At 39.5% G+C, this 21,483-nt stretch overlaps 1 protein-coding gene across 1 annotated transcript in view; it reads left to right on the forward strand.

Annotated features, from left to right (window-relative positions):
- The window catches only part of org (oogenesis-related gene), a 51,846-nt gene extending 33,436 nt beyond the window's left edge, over positions 1-18,410 (forward strand). The window contains exons 4-8 of the mRNA XM_072593587.1: positions 6,745-6,967; positions 10,598-10,740; positions 13,029-13,163; positions 14,599-14,653; positions 18,363-18,410. Of these exons, the coding sequence (XP_072449688.1) occupies positions 6,745-6,967; positions 10,598-10,740; positions 13,029-13,163; positions 14,599-14,652 (555 nt within the window). The 3' untranslated portion in view covers position 14,653; positions 18,363-18,410. The remainder of the gene's footprint in view (positions 1-6,744; positions 6,968-10,597; positions 10,741-13,028; positions 13,164-14,598; positions 14,654-18,362) is intronic.
- The last annotated feature ends 3,073 nt before the right edge of the window (positions 18,411-21,483 follow it).

A 21,483-nucleotide genomic window follows, 5' to 3' on the forward strand; every position in this document is an offset into this window, starting at 1 on the left:
GGAAAAGCGCAGCAGGTCAGGCAGCATCTAAGGAGCAGGAGAATCGACGTTTTGGGCATAAGCCATTCCTGAAGAAGGGCTTATGCCCGAAACATCGATTCTCCTGTTCCTTGAATGCTGCCTGACCTGCTGCGCTTTTCCATCAACACATTTTCAGCTCTGATCTCCAGCATCTGCAGTCCTCTCTTTCTCCTGGATAGTATGTTAGACCACTTCTGTCCATTTACTAAATTACCATTGTTACAATATACATATTTAAATGATATAGTGAATAGTGCTACAATTTGCTTACTCTGCAGTTTTGGAATAGGTATGGTGAATAACCTAGATCTACATTGGCAGCAAGAGAAAAAAAATGTGGATTAGAGTGGAAAAAACCCTTGAAGTTGCTTGAATGATGTGTTTTAAGGTTAGTTAATTTAATAGATTTCTGAAGTGATTTGGTGCATTAGGTCGCTACTCATTCTGAATTTGGTCAAAGCACCCAAAGGTTTTAGGTTTGGTTCTTGATCTGCGGTGAAGAGACTGTAAAATAGCTTATTGGGATATTGAAAGTCAGTGTTTCTTGACCTGTAGTATGTTTAGTCTAACTCAGATGTGGCAGCATCTGTGGAGAAAGAAACAGAGTTGATGTTTTGAGTCCGATGTATAGCACAGAAATAGACCCTTTGGTCCAACTCTACCTTGCCGACCAGATATCTCAGCCTAACCCAGTGCTATTTGCCAGCACTTGGCCCATATCCCTCTAAACCCTTCCTATTCATGTACTCATCCAGATGTCTTTTAAATGCTATAATTGTACCAGTCTCCTCCACTTCCTCTGGCAGCTCATTCCATACACACAGCACCCTCTGTGAAAAATGTTGCCCCTTTAGTCTCTCTTATATCTTTTCCCTCTCACCCTAAGCTTGTGCCCTGTAGCACCCCACAATCCCCAGAGGAAAGACCTTGGCTATTTATCCTACCCATGTCCCTCATGATTTTGTAAACCTCTATAAAGTCACTCCTCAGCCTCTGGCGCTCCAGGGAAAACAGCCCCAGCCTGTTCAGTCTCTCTATAGCTCAAATCCTCCAACCCTGGCAACATCCTTGTAAATCTTTTGAGCTCTTTCAAGTGTCACAACACCATTCCAGTAGGAAGGAGACCAGATTTGCACACAGTATTCTAAAAGTGGCCTAACCAAAGTGCTGTACAACTTCAACATGAGCTCCCAACTGATAGTAAATTCAAAAGTGAGTTTCTTTCTCTCCAGAATCCATCAGACTTGTTGAATTTCTCCAACATTTTCTCTTCTTCAGATTTCCAACAGCTGCAATATTTTAATTTTATCTATGCCACGTCAATATAAGTCTTAACTCCTACAGAACTGGCCTTAGAATTTTTAAAAGCACTGTTTCACTAGTCATTTAAGTTATCTCTTCGAGCATTCTGTTTCTATGCTCAGTGGCACATTACACCGGGGATGATCAAGAAGTGTGTACCTTCTAGAGACCCTTCTTGCCAGTTGGTTTCCTACTCCTTCGAAGCCTGGTTGTAGGATCTTGTTGCACTTTCTGCCTGTGCTGAATACTGACTGGCCCTCATGATGTGCCCTGTGTTCACTTGGAGTCATAGAGATGTACGGCATGGAAACAGACTCTTCAGTCCAACCCGTCCACGCCGACCAGATATCCCAACCCAATCGGGACAGCACGGTGGCTCAATGGCTAGCACTGCTTCCTCACAGTCCCAGGTTCGATTCTAGCCTCGGGCGACTGATTATGTGGAGTTTGCACATTCTCCCCGTGTCTGCGTGGGTTTCCTCCGAGTGCTCCGGTTTCCTCCCACAGTCCAAAGATGTGCAGGTCAGGTGAATTGGCCATGCTAAATTGCCCATAGTGTTAGATGCATTAGTCAGAGGGAAATGGGCCTGGGTGGGTTACTCTTTTGGAGGGTCAGTGTGGACTGGTTGGGCCAAAGGGCCTGTTTCCTCACTGTAGGGAATCTAATCAATCTAGTCCCACCTGCCATCACCTGGCCCATATTCCTCCCAACCCTTCCTATTCATGTACCCATCCAAATGCCTCTTAAATGTTGCAATTGTACCAGCCGCCTCCACTTCCTCTGGCAGCTCATTCCATACACATACACTCTCTGTGGAAAAAGTTGTCCCTCCGGTCTCTTTTATATCTTTTTTCCCCTCACCCTAAACTTATGCCCTCTAGTTGTGGACTCCCCAACCCCAGGGAAAAGACTGTCTATTTATCCTATCCATGCCCCTCATAATTTTGTAAACCTCTATAAGGTCACCCCTCAGCCTCTGACGCTCCAGGGAAAACAGCCCCAGCCTGTTCAGCCTCTCCCTGTAGCTCAGATCCTCTAACCCTGGCAACATCCTTGTAAATCTTTTCTGAACCCTTTCAAGTTTCACAACATCTCTCCGATAGGAAGGAGACCAGAATTGCACGCAATATTCCAACAGTGGCCTAACCAATGTCCTGTACAGTTGCAACATGACCTCCCAACTCCTGTAGTCAATACTCTGACCCAACTCCTCCTTCACTATCCTATCTACCTGCAACTCGATTTTCAAGGAACTATGAACTTGCACACCAAGGTCTCTTTGTTCAGCAACACTCCCTAGGACCTTACCATTAAGTTTGTAAATCCTGCTAAGATTTGATTTCCCAAAATGCAGCATCTTGCATTTATCTGAATTAAACTCTATCTGCCACTTCTCAGCCCATTGGTCCACCTGATCAAGACCCTGTTGTAATCTGAGGTAACCCTCTTCGCTATCCACGACATCTCCAATTTTGGTGTCAACTGCAAACTTACTAACTGTTCCTCTTGTGTTCAATTCCAAATAATTTATGTAAATGACCAAAAGTAGAGGGCCCAGCACCTATCCTTGTGGCACTCCACTGGTCACAGGCCTCTAGTCTGAAAAACAACCCTCCATTTTGTCTTCACCTTTGAGCCAGTTCTATATCCAAATGGCTAGTTCTCCCTGTACTCCATGAGATCTAACCTTGCAAATCAGTCTCCCATGGGGAACCTTGTCAAACGCCTTACTGAAATCCATATAGATCACATTTACCGCTTTGCCCTCGTCAATCCTCTTTGTTACTTCCTCAAAAACTCAACCAAGTTTGAGACATGATTTCCCATGCACAAAGCCATGTTGACTATCCCGAATCAGTCCTTGCCTTTCCAAATACATGTAAATCCTGTTCCTCAAGATTCCCTCCAACTTGCTCACCAACGACATCAGGCTCACTAGTCTATAGTTTCCTGGCTTGTCCTTACCGCCCTTCTTAAACAGTGGCACCATGTTAACCAACCTCCAGTCTTCCGGTGCCTCACCTGTGACTATTGATGATACAAATGCCTCAGCAAGGGCCCCAGCAATCACTTCTCTCGCTTCCCACAGAGTTCTAGGGTATACCTGATCAGGTCCTGGGGATTTATCCACCTTTATGCATTTCAAGACATCCAGAACTTCCTCCTCTGTAATATGGGCATTTTGCAAGATATCACCATTTATTTCCCTACAGTCTATATCTTCCATATCCTTTTCGACAGTGAATACTGATGCAAAATACTCATTTAGTATCTCTCCCACTTTCTGCGGCTCCACACAAAGGACCCATTGCAGATCTTTAAGCGGCCCTATTCTCCCCCTAGTTACCCTTTTGCCCTTAATGTAATTGTAAAATCCCTTTGGTTTCTCCTTAATTCTTTTGCCAAATCTATCTCATGTCCCCTTTTTGCCCTCCTGATTTCCCTCTTAAGTATACTCCTACTGTCTTTATACTCTTCTAAGGATTCACTTGATCTATCCTGTCCATACCTTTCAAACGCTTCCTTCTTTTTCTTAACCGAACCCTCAATTTCTTTAGTCATCCAGTATTCCCTATACCTACCAGCCTTTCCTTTCACCCTAACAGGAATTTACTTTGTCTGGATTCTTGTTATCTCATCTCCTTGTGGGCTGCCTTAGAGCGCCAGAGACCTGAGTTCAATTCCCGCCTCAGGTGACTGTTTGCACATTCTCCCCGTGTCTGTGTGGGTTTCCTCCAGTTTCCTCCCACAGTCCAAAGATGTGCAGGTCAGGTGAATTGGCCATGCTAAATTGCCCGTAGTGTTAGGTGAATGTAGGGGTATGGGTGGGTTGTGCTTTGGGTCAGTGTGGACTTGTTAGGCCAAAGGGCCTGTTTCCACACTGTAATGTAAAGTAATCTCATTTCTGAAGGCTTCCCATTTTCCAGCCATCCCTTTACCTGCAAACATTTGGCTCCAATCAGCTTTTGAAAGTTCATGCCTAATACCGTCAAAATTGGCCTTTCTCCAATTTAGAACTTCAACTTTTAGATCTGATCTGTCCTTTGCCATCACTATTTTTAATCTAATAGAATTATGGTTGCTGGCCCCAAAGTGCTCCCCCACTGACACCTCAGTCACCTGCCCTGCCTTATTTCCCAAGGGTAAGTCAAGTTTTGCACCTTCTCTAGTAGGTATATCCACATACTGAATCGGAATAGTGCCTTGTATGCTCTTAACAAATTCTTCTCCATCTAAACCCTTAACACTATCGCAGTCCCAGTCTATGTTTGTAAAGTTAAAATCCCCTACCATAACCGCCCTATTTTTCTTCCATATAGCTGAGATCTCCTTACAAGTTTGTTTCTCGATTTCCCTCTGACTGTTGGGGGATCTATAATACAATCCCAATAAGGTGATCATCCCTTTCTTATTTCTCAGTTCCACCCAAATAACTTCCCTGGATGTATTTCCGGGAATGTCCTCCCTTAGCACAGCTGGAATGCTATTCCTTATCAAAAATGCCCCCCCCCACTTCTCTTGCCTCCCTTTCTATCCTTCCTGTACATCATGCACTTGGCATCAGGGAGGCAACATACCATTTTGGATTCCATCTTGTCGCTGCAGAGCTTCAAGATCCCTTGACACTGTCACTTTCTCAGTCGTCTTCTGTCCCTCTCCATAGATGAACCAGATCTAGTGCCCTTAACTTGGCTCAGGTTGTACTTCCTAATGAAGCCAATATGAATGATTGGAGAAATCAGAGCAGGTCTTATGCACTTAATAGTAAGATCCTGAGGAGTGTTGCAGAACAAAGAGACCTTGCAATGCAGGACTGTAGCTCCTTGAAAGTAGAGGCACAGGTCGATAGGATAGTGAAGAAGGCATTTGGTATGCTTTCCTTTATTGGTCCGAGCATTGAGTATAGGAGTTGGGAGGTCGTGTTGTGGCTGTACAGGACATTGGTTAGACCAGTTTTAGAATACTGCATGTAATTCTGGTTGTCTTCCTATCGGAAGGATGTTGTTAAACTTGGAAGGGTTCAGAAAAGATTTACAAGGATGTTGCCAGGGTTGGAGAATTTGAGCTATAGGGAGTGGCTGAACAGGCTGGGGCTGTTTTCCCTGGAGTGTCAGAGGCTGAGAGGTGACCTTAGAGGTTTATAAAATCATGATCATGGATAGGATAAGTAGACTGTTCCCTGAGGTGGGAGAGTCCAGAAGTGGAGGGCATGGGTTTACGGTGAGAGGAAAGATATAAAAGAGACCCAAGGGGGATCTTTTTCACACAGTGGTAAGTGTATGGCATGAGCTGGCAGAGGAAGTGGTGGAGGCTGGTAGAATTACTTTTTTAAAAGGCATCTGGATGGGTACATGAATAGGAAGGGTTTAGAGGGATGTGGGCCAAGTGCTAGCAGATGGGACTAGATTAGGTTGGGATATCTGGTCGGCATGAGCGAGTTGGACTGAATGGTCTGTTTCTATGCTGTACCTCTAAGACTTAAAGTCGCACTCAAAAGGTCCCATCACTTTTGGCCTAGTCTTGCTTGAATGCCTTGTAGTCATTCATGCTGTTTATGATGAGCTGTAGTGCAGCCGCATGCAGAATCATGTTACCATGTAGTTCCCACCTGCAACCGGATTGTGATGTCCTACCATGGTAGGACATCTCGATCCGGTTGCAGGTGGGGACTATATGGTAACCTACTTTTTCGACTATTAACTGACTTAACAGAAGTAAGCTCGTCATTTACCAACAGCCCACCAATCGAATGCTGCCCTTATAAGATGGTTACTTTAAAAGACTGAGTTCAATATCACAAATTCAAACCATAACCCATTAAATGATGAGGGCTTTAATTTAATCCTTCTGCCCTTCTACCTTTGACCGGTGAGCCTCTTTCACACTTTTTCTGCATTTATGGGGTTTGTTTATTTGGGAATTGTGTATTTTCGGAGCAGCATAATAAAGTTTGGATAGAAAGGAGTTTTGTGGGTATTCTGTATTCAGTTCTTTGTGTTTCATTCCGAGACTGAATAAATTTCTCTGTTTTAAAATCTGGTAGTCAACTTGGCTAATTTACTCCAGGTAATGTTCACTGTATGCTTACCAAAACAAATAGCAAAGGTACGGTCTGGGCTGCCTGCTTAAGAATGTTTTGAGTGGTCTGGCCGAGTCCATAACATCAATGATCTCACTAACTGGCACAACAGGATGAAGAAATAAAATGGTTTTGTCACTAAATTGGTCACCTATAACTATAATCGGATGATACAATGTATGGACCTATAAAGTATAAATTTAAAGGAAAGCATTTCTGCACATTTAATGGCTGAGCTGCAGATTACTACACCTGATTTTTGAGGTGGCATTTTACAAATGTTCTGATGATATCTAAACTATTTGTTTTCTTTTTCGTCTAAACGTTTCTGTTTCTCTAGTTCATCGTGATTCGGAGGTTGTCAACTTGGGCCACTTTCTCGGCGCCAGTGGAGGAAATAAAAGCTACTGACACTAATGCACTGATGGAAAGGCGCTGGGTTACAGGGAAGAAACGCCTGAGCAGATTAGCTCGATTTGTGTTTACTATGGCACCCTACAGACTGCAACAGATGCTTGGCTTCCCTGTGCCCAGCAGTTTAGGTCAAGGTGAAATTTCAGATGGTAAGCATTGTTTTGTGAAGTGACTTCTTATATGAAACAAAAATTGGCTACTTGTTATAAGTGATTGGAACTGTTTCAAGTATGCAGTTAGGATTTTATAACCATTTGTTTGGATATTTGCAAGTGTTGTACGTAGAAAGCTAAATGGACAGCTATGTTGCATTCTTCAGTTTCCACAATTAGGAAGCATGTTAGCCAATTACAGCTCCTATTGGTCCTCAGTGGCACACTCCCATTCTGAGAGCTTGCATTGACTTACCAAAATCACAACAATGTGCAGTAGTCAGTAATATTGAATAAATAGTAAATGCTTCTGGTAGTCCTTTATGACTACAACTGGTCTGTGTTTAATAGCCAGATATTTTACGAATGATGATAAAATCAGGAATGTTTTCAGCTGAAAGATGTGCCAGGTAGCCAAATTCCATTTTCCAGCATTTAATTGGTTTCTCTGCAGGTTGAAACTTGAATGTGCATTTCCAGGCACTCTTTGCTCTAAAAATGAGTTGAAAGTTTCTGCTTCTACATTGCTAGCTGGAAACTAGATGTAGACCTTCTAGTTAGGAAGTTTTCCTATCTCCTCCTAACCTTTCCACCAATCACTCTTGTCAATTCTTTGTCCACTAGGCACTGACCTCAATACTAAAGATAGATAAACATTTCCAATCCATTTTTTCCAGGTCCTTTGCATATGTGTTTTGACTTCCTCCATTCCAAGGACAATTCCAGCTTATTCTATCTGTTCCTGTGAATGTGTACTTTTCCTAGATATGACACCAATCCCCTCAATCTTTCTGGTCCAATTAAATCTTTTTCTGGCATAAGGTGACCATAAACCATGCACAGTACTGAAGTTATGGCTTAATGAACAATTCATGCAATTCCAGCATAACCTCCCTGTTCTAGTAGGGTATACCTCCACTAATAAAGGAAGGGATTCCATATATGCTGCCTTAGCCATCTTTTGTTGACCTGTTTTCCTACCTAGATATTTACTGGAGATCACTCACTCCCGAGAATCTTGGTGTTCTCTCAATTGTGTATTCCTTTGACTTGTTTGACCTCCCCAAATGCATCACCTCTCACTTGTGTTAAATGCAATTTGTCTCCCCACTTGGCCATTTCAGGATCACATGCCTTCCATTGGTCAGTCATTGGTTGCTTGACAAACTTACCCAGCAATGTCCTCCTTCTACTTGCAGTTCTGAATGTACCCTTGAGCCTCCATTTTCCCCCTAAACAATCACTTCCTCATGAACAGATTTGGCACAATAGTTTTGCAGGAGATTTGGAAGGAAGTGCATCTGAGAAGCAGATGCTTCAGTATTCAAGTTGTACATAAATTGCATCTTTTTTATAGTGCTTGTTTTGGCCCATAGAAGGTAAGGTAAATAAGTATTCTCCAGTCGGGCAGCAACCAATACTGTGTAACTGGCTCTTCCTTTCTCTGGCTTCTCACTCATGCTAAAGTTTCCTGAGATGCCAATTCCTTGTCCTGACACACAGATGCTACCAAAGTATGAACTTGCTGTCAAGGGACCATTTTGTCACTGTGTTGGCAAACTAGAAGTGTGTTACTGTTGTGATGTGATTTGAGGTTCTTGAAACAGCACGTGGTGTAGGGAAAAATAACAAATGAAAGTGATGTTCAAACTTTGGGGACAAAATAGCTCCCTTTCTTTATTCATTTCATTCTATCTGTTCCCCTCCAACAGTTTTATTAGAAAGAATGTACTTGCTAATTTCGAACAGACTCCGCTATAAGCAGTGGGGTCATAAACTCAACACACTAATAAAGCTAACATGTTGGAAGAACTAAGTTATTATACATAGAATGATTTATGATTTGACTTCCACATGTCTACACTTGCAGTTCATCACAGCATGAATAGAATGGAGTAGGGTAGGATAGCTTGGTTGAATTAGTCCATTGAAATGTAAAAAGGATGTATAGATTGTGTAGCTGGATGACTCCACTAACCTCAGGTTGAATTGATGGCCAGTGACTTTTTTTTGTCCTGTTGCATCTGATTCAAAGATCCTGCTGGGTGAATTGACTCTCCTTCTGGAGATAGTGCTGGTTAAATTCTCTGGGCTGTGCCTGCAACAAGTGTCTCTATCTCTGGGCTCAGAGAATTTAGTTTTAGATTAGATTACCTACAGTGTGGAAACAGGCCCTTCAGCCCAACGTTTCCACGCCAACCCTCCGAAGAGCAACCCACCCGGACCCCCTTCCCTCTGACTAATGCACCTAATACTATGGGGCAATTTACCATGGCCAATTCACCTGATCAGCACATCTTTGGACTGTGGAGGAAACCCAGGCAGACACTAGGAGAATGTGCAAACTCCACACGGGCAGTCGCCCAAGGCTGGAATTGAACCTGGGTCCCTGGTGCTGTGAGGCAGCAGTGCTAACCACTGAGCCACCGTGCTGCCCCTTTTGCAAGCTATTTACAACTTTTAAGATTACCTCACAGTTTGAAGATGAGAGAACTGTTCATTGATGCTACTTTTTAAGTTTTTTTTTGCTTCCTATTTATTATGGGGTAGAGTTCCATTCTTCTGGAATATATAAAAATGGAAAAACAGGTTTGTTTCTTCCATTATATTTGAAATGGTGTGCATGCTGGAATGGTTTTACGTTTCAGCCTGGAATGCAGGTTTGGTAGTACAGATATCTGCTTGACACTAAGATGCTTGTTACATGGAATATAGTGTTTTGAGCTTGAGCATACTCCCTTTTATCCTCTATTCCCAAACACCATTTATGTGCTTTTATAAATGTTGCTGCACCTAGCAAAATGAGTGCAGTTTATTTCTGAAGGTATCAACTTGGCTGTCTTCATAAATGCTATATTTATTTTCCCCATGGCACAAGCAAATGTTGAAACAGTGCTTTGAGTGATTTCATTTCATAATTGTAGAAATGTTTTGTTACTTCAGTGTAACAACACAAATCTTAATTTGAAGACATGAAAATGGAAATCTGATTGCATTATATAGATTATGAACTCGGGCCTTTGTAGAAAAAAAAGATAAATTGTGTTCCTTCTAAGTCCAAATTTTGCATAATTTGCATTTTGCTTCCTTTTGAAGGATGTTGTGAAATTTGAAAGGGTTTGCGCTATAGGGGGAGGCTGAATAGGCTGGGGCTGTTTTTCCCTGGAGTGTTGGATGCTGAGGGGTGACAGTATAGAGGTTTATAAAATCATGAGGGGCATGCATAGGGTAAATTGACAGTCTTTTCCATGGGGTGGGGGAGTCCAGAACTAGAGGGTGTAGTTTTAAGGTGAGGGGAAAGGTATAAAAGAGACTTTTATAGCGCAGCCTTTTCACGTCGAGGGTGGTGTGTGTGGAATGGGCTACCAGAGGAAGTGGGTGCGGCTAGGACAATTACAACATTTAAAAGGCATCTGGACGGGTACATGAATAAGAAGGGTTTGGAGGAATATGGGCAAAGTGCTGGCAAATGGGACTAGAGTCGGCATGGATGAGTTGGACTGAAGGGTCTATTTCTGTGCTGTACATCTGTGACTCTGACTTGCCTATATCAGCTGCAGAGTATATTTGTCTGAATTTCACTAATTTTCATTGTAAATGCATATCAATACTGATTTCACATTTCAGAACTACGGTCATCGCCTAATAAACCATATGGCAAAGGAAGCAAAAGGAAGCAAGATGATCTAGCTGATGAAGAGCTCTGCTGGTTTGAATCTTTGTCCTGTGATCTGCCAGAAGATGATTCAGTGGAGGATCCTACTTATGAGGTGTTGATTTAGAATTGTCACAACTAATGTTGTAGAATTTTTATCAAGTTGCTTGTGTTTGGTTTCTCCTGACTGTGGCTCTTTATTTTGGTTTTTCTTTTGAAGTATAATGCCATGGAACCTGAACAAGCCAAAATGCAAATTGGGAATTGCATGTCTCTGACTACACTCGCCCTGTTAGTTCATTATGCTCCTGACTTTCGTTCCCAGGATTCCAGAGACAGGCATTTGTAAGCAATCAACTGGAACAAGTTCATTTTTTTTTTGTTAGAGGGAGCAGCTGAGCTTTTGGCTAAAAGGAAAATTTTGCTCCAATTTTTTCTCACCTGCACCAAGCAAATATTAAGTGGGCTTCTTTCTAAAGACATTGTGAACTGCAATGAACACTCAGCATCCGTAACCTTTTTTTTCAATCTCCATATGGCTCCTGTCAGCTTTCTTTTCAAGCTGGGCTCCACGATGCAAATGTCCTACTTTTTGAGAGGGGTCAATTTCTGCCTGATCTCTGTAGTTACAGTGGAGAAACAACGATAGAGGATGTGCAGCTTGTTACACTGTTTCACAACTTTTAGGACACCCAGGGCATCTTGGTAACTGGAGTTCTCAGCCTCTATAGCAATGCCATACAGAAGCACTTTCAGAAGTCTCTCTTACCATCTACTAAAGCAAAGGCAAGTTAGCCTTTCTCACCATAAGGAACACGGAATTTGTAGTACCTCTGTTCTCATTGCTGTTGAGTTAAGCGACTTTAACTTGGACCAATGTGGAAATAGACTATGAAGATCTTTGAGAATCTCAAAGGGGGATTAGCATAATGTTAAAAAAAAAGTACATCTGGCTTCAGTATCTTTTCAATTTTGGTCCATTATTTCATGATTTTATTTGGTTTTTGTGTTCCACTGGTTTAAACAAGTTTTTTTTATTAGTATCAACCCACCTTCTTAAGATCAGAATTTGGTGTTTCTGCATACAAGAGTCTAATCATTGGGATATTGATCTGTCAAAAGAGCTATTGACTTCTGTGGCTGACTAGTAACTCTGTCTGACAAGTGAAAATGCATATTTTGCAAGTGGGGAATTTTTTTTTGGTCCCTGGTTTTATGCCCACAACAAGGGTTTGTATTCGCAAAGGCTGGGGCTTCTTAATAACTCTGAATTACGTGTAAAATCTTTTTGGGTTTGTTATTCTCCTGGGATTTGGGTGTCACTGGCATTTTTTGTTTTGTCTATCTCTAGTTGCAATGGAACTACTTGAATTGCCTGATAGAACCAGAGGCCAGTTCAGAGTAAACCACATTGCTGTGAATGTAGTAGGCCAGACGAAGTAAATATGATAGCTTTCCTTTCCTGCCAGGCATGTTAATGAACCAGATGAGCATTTATAACAATCAACAATGGTTGTCATTAGCCTAGCTTTTACTAGCATTTATTGATTCAAATTTCACCAACTGTCATTGAGATTTGAACACATTAGTCTGGATCTCAGGATTATTAGTCCCAGCTTAGTGACATTTACAAGCTACATGAATGCCTCCTCAAAATACACACTACAGTGAACTATGAAGACACTAATCTTGATCTTGTGTTATTGAAAGCTGTGTCAATGAACTTCACTGCCTAATGCTATTAGTTTATTGCACATTCTTTTTCACATGTATTTCTGATGACTTCATATTCTCACTTTGTAACACCACCCATGCTGCAATTTATGCCTAGTGAGGAATAACTGTGATGTCTTTGCGAAATTGCTACAGGGTCCTGAAGTCCTTTTCCCAACACTGACCTTGCCTTTAAACAAAAAGCTGGAAAATGTTTTTAACCCTCATCTTAAAAGAAAAAAATGGCAATTTTTTTTAAATCTTCCTTTCTTCAAACACCCTTCTGTCTGATTTGAAACAAAGACTAAAAATTACTAGAAATAAAAATGAAGATATGTTTTGGGTTGATCTGGAACTTTATAGACTATTTTAGCTCAACCCCTCCGTCAACTACAATAAATATGCTCTCTATTTGGATAGAAATATTCAGCTGCCAACTGCAGGTAGAAAGCCGATAGAATTCAGTTTGGGAAACAGCAAAGTAGGTTTCTATGGGGCATATCTGCTTTAGCATTTTTTTAAATGTAAAGTTTTTTTTTCTAAATTTTAAAAGGCCATTTTAATGACTTAATGACTTTTAGAATTGGAATGGTTATGCTATTTTGTCTGTCTTAGTTAAGACTACAGTCTTCTACCATTTTAATGGCTTTTATTTTCAAATTGACATTCAACATTTGCAACTCCATTTAGCCCAGCAAATGCTGCACGGACTCTGAGGAAGTCAGTGAGGAGCACAGGGAATGTAATGATACAGAGACTGACCTGGAGGTAGAGGAGACTGGAGACTCTGACTTTTTGAGGCTGAAAGAGACCCCACATCATGAGGTAAGAACTGGATGTTTAACCAATGTTTATTGGTAATAACCCACATTGAGAAATTTGGTTTTATTTTGCATGACACGGAGTAATTGTAGTTTTTCCTGAATAATTTTGAACATTTCGTTCTTTGACGTTTGAGACTCCTGTGCGTTTTCCAAATATTGAAGTACATCTGTTTTGACACTTGTCCAAAGCTCTGCTGACCTGTCACAATCCTAAATTTTCTAAAATTATCTGAAACTGCTGTCTTCAACAATGTTCATAAATAATTTGGGACCTAAACTGTCAATTATGATACAACACCACATTCTTGATAAATGGTGTACAAATGCTTTGTTCTCATTTGTTTGAGTAAAAGTTTTATGTGGCTACATATTTAATATTCCAATAACGTTTTCTTTTATTAAAAATATATACTGCATTGAATATTATGGCAATTCAATAGTTTATTCTAACTTCTAAGTGTTGTTTCAGCCACTTGCATAATATTTTTAGCTGCTGGATTTGAATCTTACGACTTCTACCTGTCAACTTGATTTGATTTATTGTGTACTTTTTAACATGTATTTGTAGGAAGTACAGTGAAGTGTTACATGATGTCACCACTCTCCAGCACCATCTTGAAATAAAAATTATAACCGTGATGTGTAGCATTACTGATTTTATAGTAGGATTTTTTTTTTGAAACCAAAGAGCTCATTTTAAATACTGCCTTGTTATTTCTCTCACTGTCTCTTCAAAAAAAATTGAGGAGAAAAATGCTGTGAAACTTTCTCTGCTGAATACCTGAATTTTCTTACAACTTCCTCCTTGAGGACTGGTGAATGCCTTTTTTGCCATTTACCTGATCTTTGACTATGTCCTTTTGTTTTGAAATTCCATTGTTCTGTTTTTATACTACGCTTGATTTTAAGTTGCAAAGTTTGGATATTCAGTAGCCTGAGAAGCATGCAGTGGAGCCTTCAATTAGACTTGATGAAAATGTACAGACTTGCAATACTGGCTGTTTTTCTGTCCAGAAAGTTTTGACCGGCAGCATTTCACTATGCCTTGTTGAAATGTCAAACATGCTTGCTAGAGTAGAATTGTTAAAAGTGACTTCAATTGAGCCATGCATTTCAGTTTAATTTTTGTCTCAAACGCTAAATTTTCCCCTAACTGATCCAAGACTGGAAGCTTTATAAAACCTTCATTCTACTATGCTGAATGTGGGTTTAGGAGTGGTTGTGGCATTGTGATACCTCAGACCAAAGAGCCATTTTTTTACTACATTAGCCCTAGCTAGGAGTATAAAAAATCGAAGTTTAATCTGGGCTGATTTTGGATTTTGTGGTGACTGACTGGTTAGAGGAGGAGGGAGTGGGAAGCTATCATTGTTCCTGAATTTCAAGTTCTTACATTGTGTATTCTAAATTTAAACTTTATTTCCACATTTATATAGCGGAGTGAAAATGATGCACCTTGCATTGATTCTGACAAGCATATCAATTCTTAAGGTAAGATTTTAGCTTCTAGGCATCAATAAGCTACCAATAGCATGTAATCTTTTACCCTAAAAAGTCAAAAGTAATCATCTCTTGTGTTAAGAGTTGATACTTTTAATTGTGACTATCTGTTTTAAGATAGAAAATGAAGAGCTAAATGATTTTCTTTTATTTAAATTAATGCCTGCAACCTGGAATTTGTCATCAGGTCCCCTTATGGTTTTAAACAATGTTTTGTTCACTGCAAACATTTTTATAGGGTTAAAGAACTCGCTGCTTCACACATTAATCCTATTCTCCTTTGTAACCGTCAATCCCTTTCAATACCTATAGCCATGTCATTCTTGTACCTAGCTGGCTGTTTATTTTTGCATCTAAACTTTGCTTCAGAGTCCTAAAACTAGATAAATTGTCTGGGTAGCAACAAATCTAAGTGGTATCTCACGATCAGATGCACTGTTTTTGATCTTTCAGAATTCCTTCAGTTCTCGGGTATTTTTCAAATCCTTAAAAGTGATGATCAGAACCACTCCTTAAGGAAAAGAGGGTGCAATAAGAGGCTAGATACCAGAGTTGATTAAGGATATTTCCTGTTTGGTATGATTAAGTAGCGTTAATGTTGATTTTATAAATGGGAAATGATTGGGAAAATCTTGAGGATGGAAAAAGGGGTACTAGTGATGTAGCATAACTTGGATTTTCAACAACTAAGAACAGGCTGTTACACAATTGGGCATCTTAATGGCATGGATTAATGGTTGGCAAACAGGATATTTACAGATTGTCAACTTGTAACTAGCAGCATATAGCAAGGATCATACTTTGGCCTCAGCTGTGTACAATCAATATTAAAGATGGGGTTGAGGTAATTTTTCTAAGCTTGCTGGAAGTAAATTTGGAATGGCAAGTAATCTCTGAAGGCTGAACTGCAGAAAAATATATTGACCAATTGGGTCTGTATGGAAGAGTGTGTTTGATGGAATATAATATTCTGCACCTTAATGGAAAAATAAAAGCAAAATTTTTTTTTGAAAGCGAAGCCTGGGAATATTTACATCCTGATAAGTGGATCACAAGATTAGCATGCACATTTTACATTTCTTGCGACAATGTTCATTTCAGATTAGAGTATTCCATTTTTATATTGTTTCCAAGAAGATCTTGTTATATCAGATATTTAAGGTTTCTTGATTAAAAGGGTTTATAAAATAAAACTGCTAAAGCTTTAATTTATTCAATTCAGCAAAAGTATCGGATGGCTTTTTCTCTATCTAACCAATGCTTCACCTATTACCCCTCTGTTTTTATTTTCCCTATTCTCTCACCACAGTCCTGAATTTATTTTTAAATGTTAAATGTTTTTAACAATGCTGTATATTCTTAATACATGAGATGGTGTGTATACTGCTTTCCTCTTAAAATTTCCCCTCATCGATTTCCAACCCCTCCCTGGAGTGATAACATTAAAATGATAACCAATCACTGAATAACTTTTAGTACCTCCTTGGTCTTTGCACCTGCTAAAATGGTTTTTCGTTTCCTGTTAGCTCTACATCTAGAAATTTCTGCTTAACTTTCTTTTGTATCTTGAGTTTAGCTATTGTTTTCAAAGCTTGATTTGATCCTGGTAACCTAATGCTATAGGTCTCTGGTTTTCATATCCTTCATTACTCGCTAGTGGCACACCAAAATATTCATGTGAGATTATCCATTTCCTGTGATTTGTGCTACTTTTTATGGAAGCTCTAAGCTATTTTCTTTACAATACACTTACACCTATACTTAGAACATTTGAGGTTCTCCTTATATTAAAATGGGTACTTTAACTTCTCCAGATTTTTGTATCTCCTTTCTGTTCTGTTAAACACTTTTTTTTTTGTCCTTCAAAAGTATTTTCAGTTCCACTGTGTGTAGTTGTATTATTTCTTCAACAGACCAGGCTAAATGCAACTGTTTTGTGAGCTTGAATGCTTTTGTTTTCTCAATTTCCTTTTAAGTATTAGATTGAATGAAGTGTTTAACTGGGTGTCTGTTCATTTCCGCTGTATTATTGGAGGGAAAGAAAAATTATTCTGCATGAAACTTCTTTTATAATTGCAAGTTTATCTAAGCTTGATAGAGGTGGTCCTGAGATGTAGGGGCAGAGGTCAGCCTTTACACCCACTGCTGTTCAATGAGATCATGGTTGCTCTGATAACCCCTAACTCCCCTTTTCTGCCTTTTATCTCCCTAATCCTTGATTCTCTTCACTTCCTGATTTCAAAATCTATCCATCTGTGTCAAATATACTTTAATGATCCAGCATTGTCAGCCCTTTCCAGTAAAGAATTTCAGATTCACTATTCTCAACTTCTCCCCCGTGTCTTAAATGTACTCTCTGACTATGCTGTCTCATCCTGAACTCTCCCACAAAGAGATATAACTTCTTCACATCTACCCTGTCAAATCCCCTGAGAATCTTTCATAATTGAGACTTTACATACTTTTTTTTGTTCAAATGGCACCCTCTATGACCCTCAAGGCATGTACAAAGTGAAGCGTATTCACTATTGCATTGTGTGATGGGCAATCAAATTGCATATGGTGCACTTGCTGAACTTGCAGTACAATAACTACCAGATCATCTTGCTGATTTGAGGGGTAAACAAAACTGAAGGTAACTCCCATGCTTTTTCACCCAACTGTATGGTGGACCAAGCCTCCACTAAATTTGTATTTAAAAGATGGCATCTTTGTATGCACAGCACACTTTTTTGTTTCTTCATTATTGAACTGTCTGAAAATATTTGATAGATGTAAAGATGTTTCTCATGGAACACCAAGAAGAGTCAGAATTAACTGAGCCCTTTGAATCTGGTCTGGCAGCACCTGTATAGGGAGCGACAGAATTAATGTTTCAAGTCCAGTGACCCATGTCATTTGGTGCAAATGTTTTATAATTATCTTGGAAAAAATCTTTTTAATCAACACGATCAGAAATGTTATTGCACATCTCTGGAGCAGGTGGGCCTCCAGGTCTTGAGGTAGGGATACTATCGCTGCCACCGATCTCTTATGATTTGGAGATGTCTGTGTTGGACTGGGTGGGCAAAATTAAAAATCGCACAACACCAGGTTATAGTCCAACAGGTTTAATTGGAAGCACTAGCTTTCGGAGCACCGCTCCTTCAGGTGGTTGTGGAATATACAATTGTAAGACACAGAATTTATAGCAAAAGTTTACAGTGTTATGTAACTGAAATTATACATTGAGAAGTTCCTTGACTGTTTATATGTCTCATCTGTTCGAATGACTATGATAGTTTCACTCCTTTCATATGTAGATCACAAAACGTTTTTTAAAAAATTTACATTCTCAGGTTGACTTTTTTAAAAAAAGGCTTTGTGATCTACATATGAAAGAAGTGAAACTATCATAGTCATTCGAGCAGATGAGAGACATAACAGTCAGGGTATCTTTCAATGTATAATTTCAGTTACATCACACTGTAAACTTTTGCTATAAATTCTGTGTCTTACAATTGTATACTCCATGACCACCTGATGAAGGAGCGGCACTTCGAAAGTGTGCTTCCAATTAAACCTGTTGGACTATAACCTGGTGTTGTGATTTTTAACTTTGTACAGATCTTTTAATGTAGTTTAGTATAGTCTTAGGCCTGGCTCAAATGTATTGTAAAACATTTTGCCTCTGGTAAACTTTGTTTTTTTTTGTTTGCAGATTGAGAAGCTGAGTATCACTGACTTTTCTCCATAAATATTTGTGAACTTTTGTAATTTGAATCAACTGTACTTTTTGTACATTCAATTTTGTGTATTGAGATTTAATAAAAATCATTCAGTTCAATATACACTTAGTCCATTTTTTGACTTTCAATAGGACTCATTCTTATGGGAATAAGAGCCTATTTGCCACTCTTGCTACCCTTGCACCCTTCATAAACCTCAGTTCATCCAAAGTGATGTTCTCACAGCCAGCTCTATTCAAGTTATCTCTGTGCTTGTTGCCTTACTTCAAATCTAGGTCCAGCTACAACTTGATTGTAATTCTTTCAATACAAATAAATTGTTCTCAAATCCGTGGCCTCAACCCCTCCCAGTCGTTAACCATTTTCTGCCCTACAAGCCTCTACATCTGTCTATTGTGCAACTGCAACTTCTATTCCTTCGCTATTGGCTATGCCTCCTTGCTCTTGAGTCAGAGGCTCTGGAATATCCCCCTTTTAGAATTTTTTTTTCAGCTCTCCATGGACTTTTGTTTTAAAGATGCTTTTTAAAACCTACCTTTCCTGCTGAGTTTTTGGCGACTGCTGTTTTTTTTTATATAGGCCCAACATCAAGTTTTAATTTTTCTCCAGCACTTTGAGGATTTTTTGATCACTTTTTTTACAAAAAGTGCCATTTATAAATAAGTTATTGTTTTGATTGTGAAATAATTGATTATAGGTGGTTAGTGTAGGATAAACAATGAGGTCTAAATCTCATTGTAAGTAATTGGTCTTTTAAATTGGCTCCCTTTTGTTTCTGATAAATAGGTAACTGCATCTTTAATTGGCATGGAATATAACTGCTTGTTCTCTGTTGCACTGCAAGATCCAGTTTTTAACGTAAGGTTTAACAGTTATGTTTGACTGTGAAGATAGCAGACATTTCTGCTGATGTGCTAACTTGCCAAACAATTGCACATGTGAATGCTGCTTATGTGTTAATTTAGTCTTTAAATTTCAATTTGCACTTGGGCAGGGGAGTTTTAAAATATTACACTACTTTGTATCACTTGCAGTTTTCTTTTGATGGCTAATTGCTGTGATTCACAAATATCTGGCAAAACACTTAGCTGCAACATTACAAATAACAATACTTAATGAGTATTAAAAAAATTCTAGTTCACATCTAGTTGACTTTTTTTGGAAAGGTTATTACCTTAAACTCCCTGTTGTACCTATTGTGTGCAATGTAATGACACATTGCCCTCAGTCATGTATAAGCTATTTGTCCGTGATCTGAGGTGTTGGGTTATCACTTCAAATAAGTGAATCCAACGGTCTCCCCTTGACATTCAATTGTATTACCATACCTAAAATCCTACACTGAGTTACTACTATGGTCCATTTTTGACTTGTTACCCGATTTTATTACCTGGGACTAAAATGGTTTTGAAAAAGACAACTTAAATGGTTGTAAAGATCACCTGACTGGCGCTCTGATGTTTAGCTCAGCTTCCAGTGTGGAGTAAACAAAACCATCTGGAATTGATGCTTTCAGACTGAAACCAGTGGGGCATAAAGAAACTTGCGTTGAAATTCTCACTGTAGTTGTCAAGCTTGGAAACCATTACATTGTACATGAATAAGCTGCACGTCAAGCAGTGCTTTAGCAGAGCAGGAATTTTAACTGGAATTGGAGAATTCTTTTCGTCCTTGCTTCCCTGCTTGTCAAAAAAAAAGCTATTGTTACTCACCAGCATGAGGTATCAGTCACACAGGGCACTATATTATTTGCAATGTTCATGAATGACATTCAGCTGTGTCCTTTTTCAGTCATTAATATCTAACATCTTTAGGTTAGCTTAATGTACTGAAGCAATGTTGGCATTTTGTTTTGTTCTGGAGACTCTCAAATGGAACAAATTTATTTTTAAAGTGTATCTTAAGTTTTGTAAGTAATTGGTCTTTTAAATTGGCTCCCTTTTTGTTTCTGATAAATGGGTAACTGCATCTTTAATTGGCATGGAATATAACTGCTTACATTTTTAAAGCAATGTGGCAGAAACGCGCGTAAGCGAGCTAGTAATATGCAAGATAGCAAGAGTTTCTAATACCTTACAAAGTAAGGCAAGAGTGGATGGGAACCACTGGAAAGAGGCTGAGGAAGCAATAATTAGAAACTGTCGGACCAACTGAATAGGAACTTAAGTTTTCAGTTGAAAATGCCAGGAGCTTTTCAGAACTTTGAGAGTCTGGGGGCAGAAGTGAGTGTAGTAGCCTTCATTAAGGTGGTGATGCTCCATATCTTATGGTCTTTTAGTGACCAAGGATATTGTAAAAGAGAACTTGCTGTAAAATGAGCTTGTTTAGCCATGTGAATAGTGACGATAGAAAGTCAGAAGTTAGGTCTGAGATGCAATACTAGTGTCTCTCCAAAGCTGTCCACCACCCACAAGACAAGTCTGTGTGCTGGAATGTTCTCCACTTGCTCGGAAAAGGCTATTATGTATATTTACTCCCTTCGCTTGTTATGTTTATTGGCTTAACAATAACTATTGAAATACTTCAAGTCATAAACTGCACATTAACTATTCCAACATAGTAACATCCCATAAGTAAACCCCTTGGTAAAGGCAAAGTCAATAAAATTGCTCCTGCGAAAATCTAGGGGCCTCTTCCTTTTGCTAGAATTGTACATGAGACAGCTGGAGCAGCTTTCACAACCCCACCAGCTACTGAAAGCTAAAACTAAAAAAACCTGGTTCTCTGGGTGCTTAATCCCACCTGTTCAAGCTGCTACTGTTGTTCCAACATTTTTTTTTATATATAAAGCTGTCCTCTGAAGCGATTCACTTTTTGGCTTTGTGTAGACTACTCTACTCCTGTCTCAGCCTCTCTTCATTTCAGAAAAAAAGATTCAAACTTATTCTGAAAATGTTCCAGGACAGCACTGAATTAATACTGGCAGTGAAACTGTGTGCCTACATTTTACAGCAGTCAGTGCTGTTTTCTAGGCATTATAGATCCAAAGTCCCTCTGATAAGGAGAGAGGTTAAATATTTCACATGTGAGTGAGTGACAGGCTAGGGTGGTAAGTGGCTAGGTTTGGACATGTAAGAGTAGGGTGGCAGTTAA

This window comes from Chiloscyllium punctatum, chromosome 24 (assembly GCF_047496795.1).
Source record: "Chiloscyllium punctatum isolate Juve2018m chromosome 24, sChiPun1.3, whole genome shotgun sequence".
Taxonomy (NCBI): domain Eukaryota; kingdom Metazoa; phylum Chordata; class Chondrichthyes; order Orectolobiformes; family Hemiscylliidae; genus Chiloscyllium; species Chiloscyllium punctatum.